Consider the following 642-nt stretch of genomic DNA (forward strand, 5'->3'; position numbering starts at 1 on the left):
CCATAAATACCATAAATCTTTATCTCTTATCTATCTCCGCTCCGGCTTCCGCCTAGCGCCTGCCTCCTCTCCACCCGCCGGGGCCGGGGGCGGGGCCCGGGGCGCGGGAACCGGGATGCACAATTTGACAAAAAACATTCTATCTTTCGTCTATAAAAGAAAAAACACGCACACCTGCGCCCTCTCTCCCCTAGGCCTAGCCCTACGCTAGGCCCCGGTCACCTCTTTGGTCGCTCGTGATAGGGCGTCCACCTCAACTTGGTCGAGTCGATGATCCAGTTTGGCTTTGCGTTAGTGTAGTGCTGCTCGAGCGTCTTCGGCGTGACGAGGATCGAGTGCTGCCCTCCAAAGTAGCGGATCAGGTTGAAGGCCTGCAGCGTCTTGACGATGTCATCGGTGCGGAAGGCGGTCCGCTCGGACAGCTCCTGCACCGAGATGGAGCCGCGGTGCTTGTGCAGGATCTCGAGCAGCGCGTACACCCAGTAGGAGCGGTACGAGACCAGGCCGAGGTCAGAGATGGGCCGCTCGGGCGTGCCCATCTTGCTCTCGCGGCGCGAGAGCTCGTACGAGAAGGCGATCATCAGCTTGCCTGTCCACAGCCAGACCCGTGAAGAGGCGCCGTCCACAGCAGCTCGCGCGGGA

General features: G+C 60.9%; 1 protein-coding gene across 1 annotated transcript; it reads right to left on the reverse strand.

The window, feature by feature from the left end:
* Positions 1–218: 218 nt before the first annotated feature.
* EMIHUDRAFT_124252 (hypothetical protein) lies at positions 219–589 on the reverse strand (the record flags this gene model as incomplete). The annotated part of the gene is made up of 1 exon (XM_005768269.1): positions 219–589. A coding segment is annotated over one exon (371 nt), but the record flags the coding sequence as incomplete, so codon positions are not given.
* Between the last annotated feature and the right edge of the window lie 53 nt (positions 590–642).

The sequence above is a fragment of the Emiliania huxleyi genome, assembly GCF_000372725.1.
Source record: "Emiliania huxleyi CCMP1516 unplaced genomic scaffold EMIHUscaffold_4604, whole genome shotgun sequence".
Lineage (NCBI taxonomy): Eukaryota > Haptophyta > Isochrysidales > Noelaerhabdaceae > Emiliania > Emiliania huxleyi.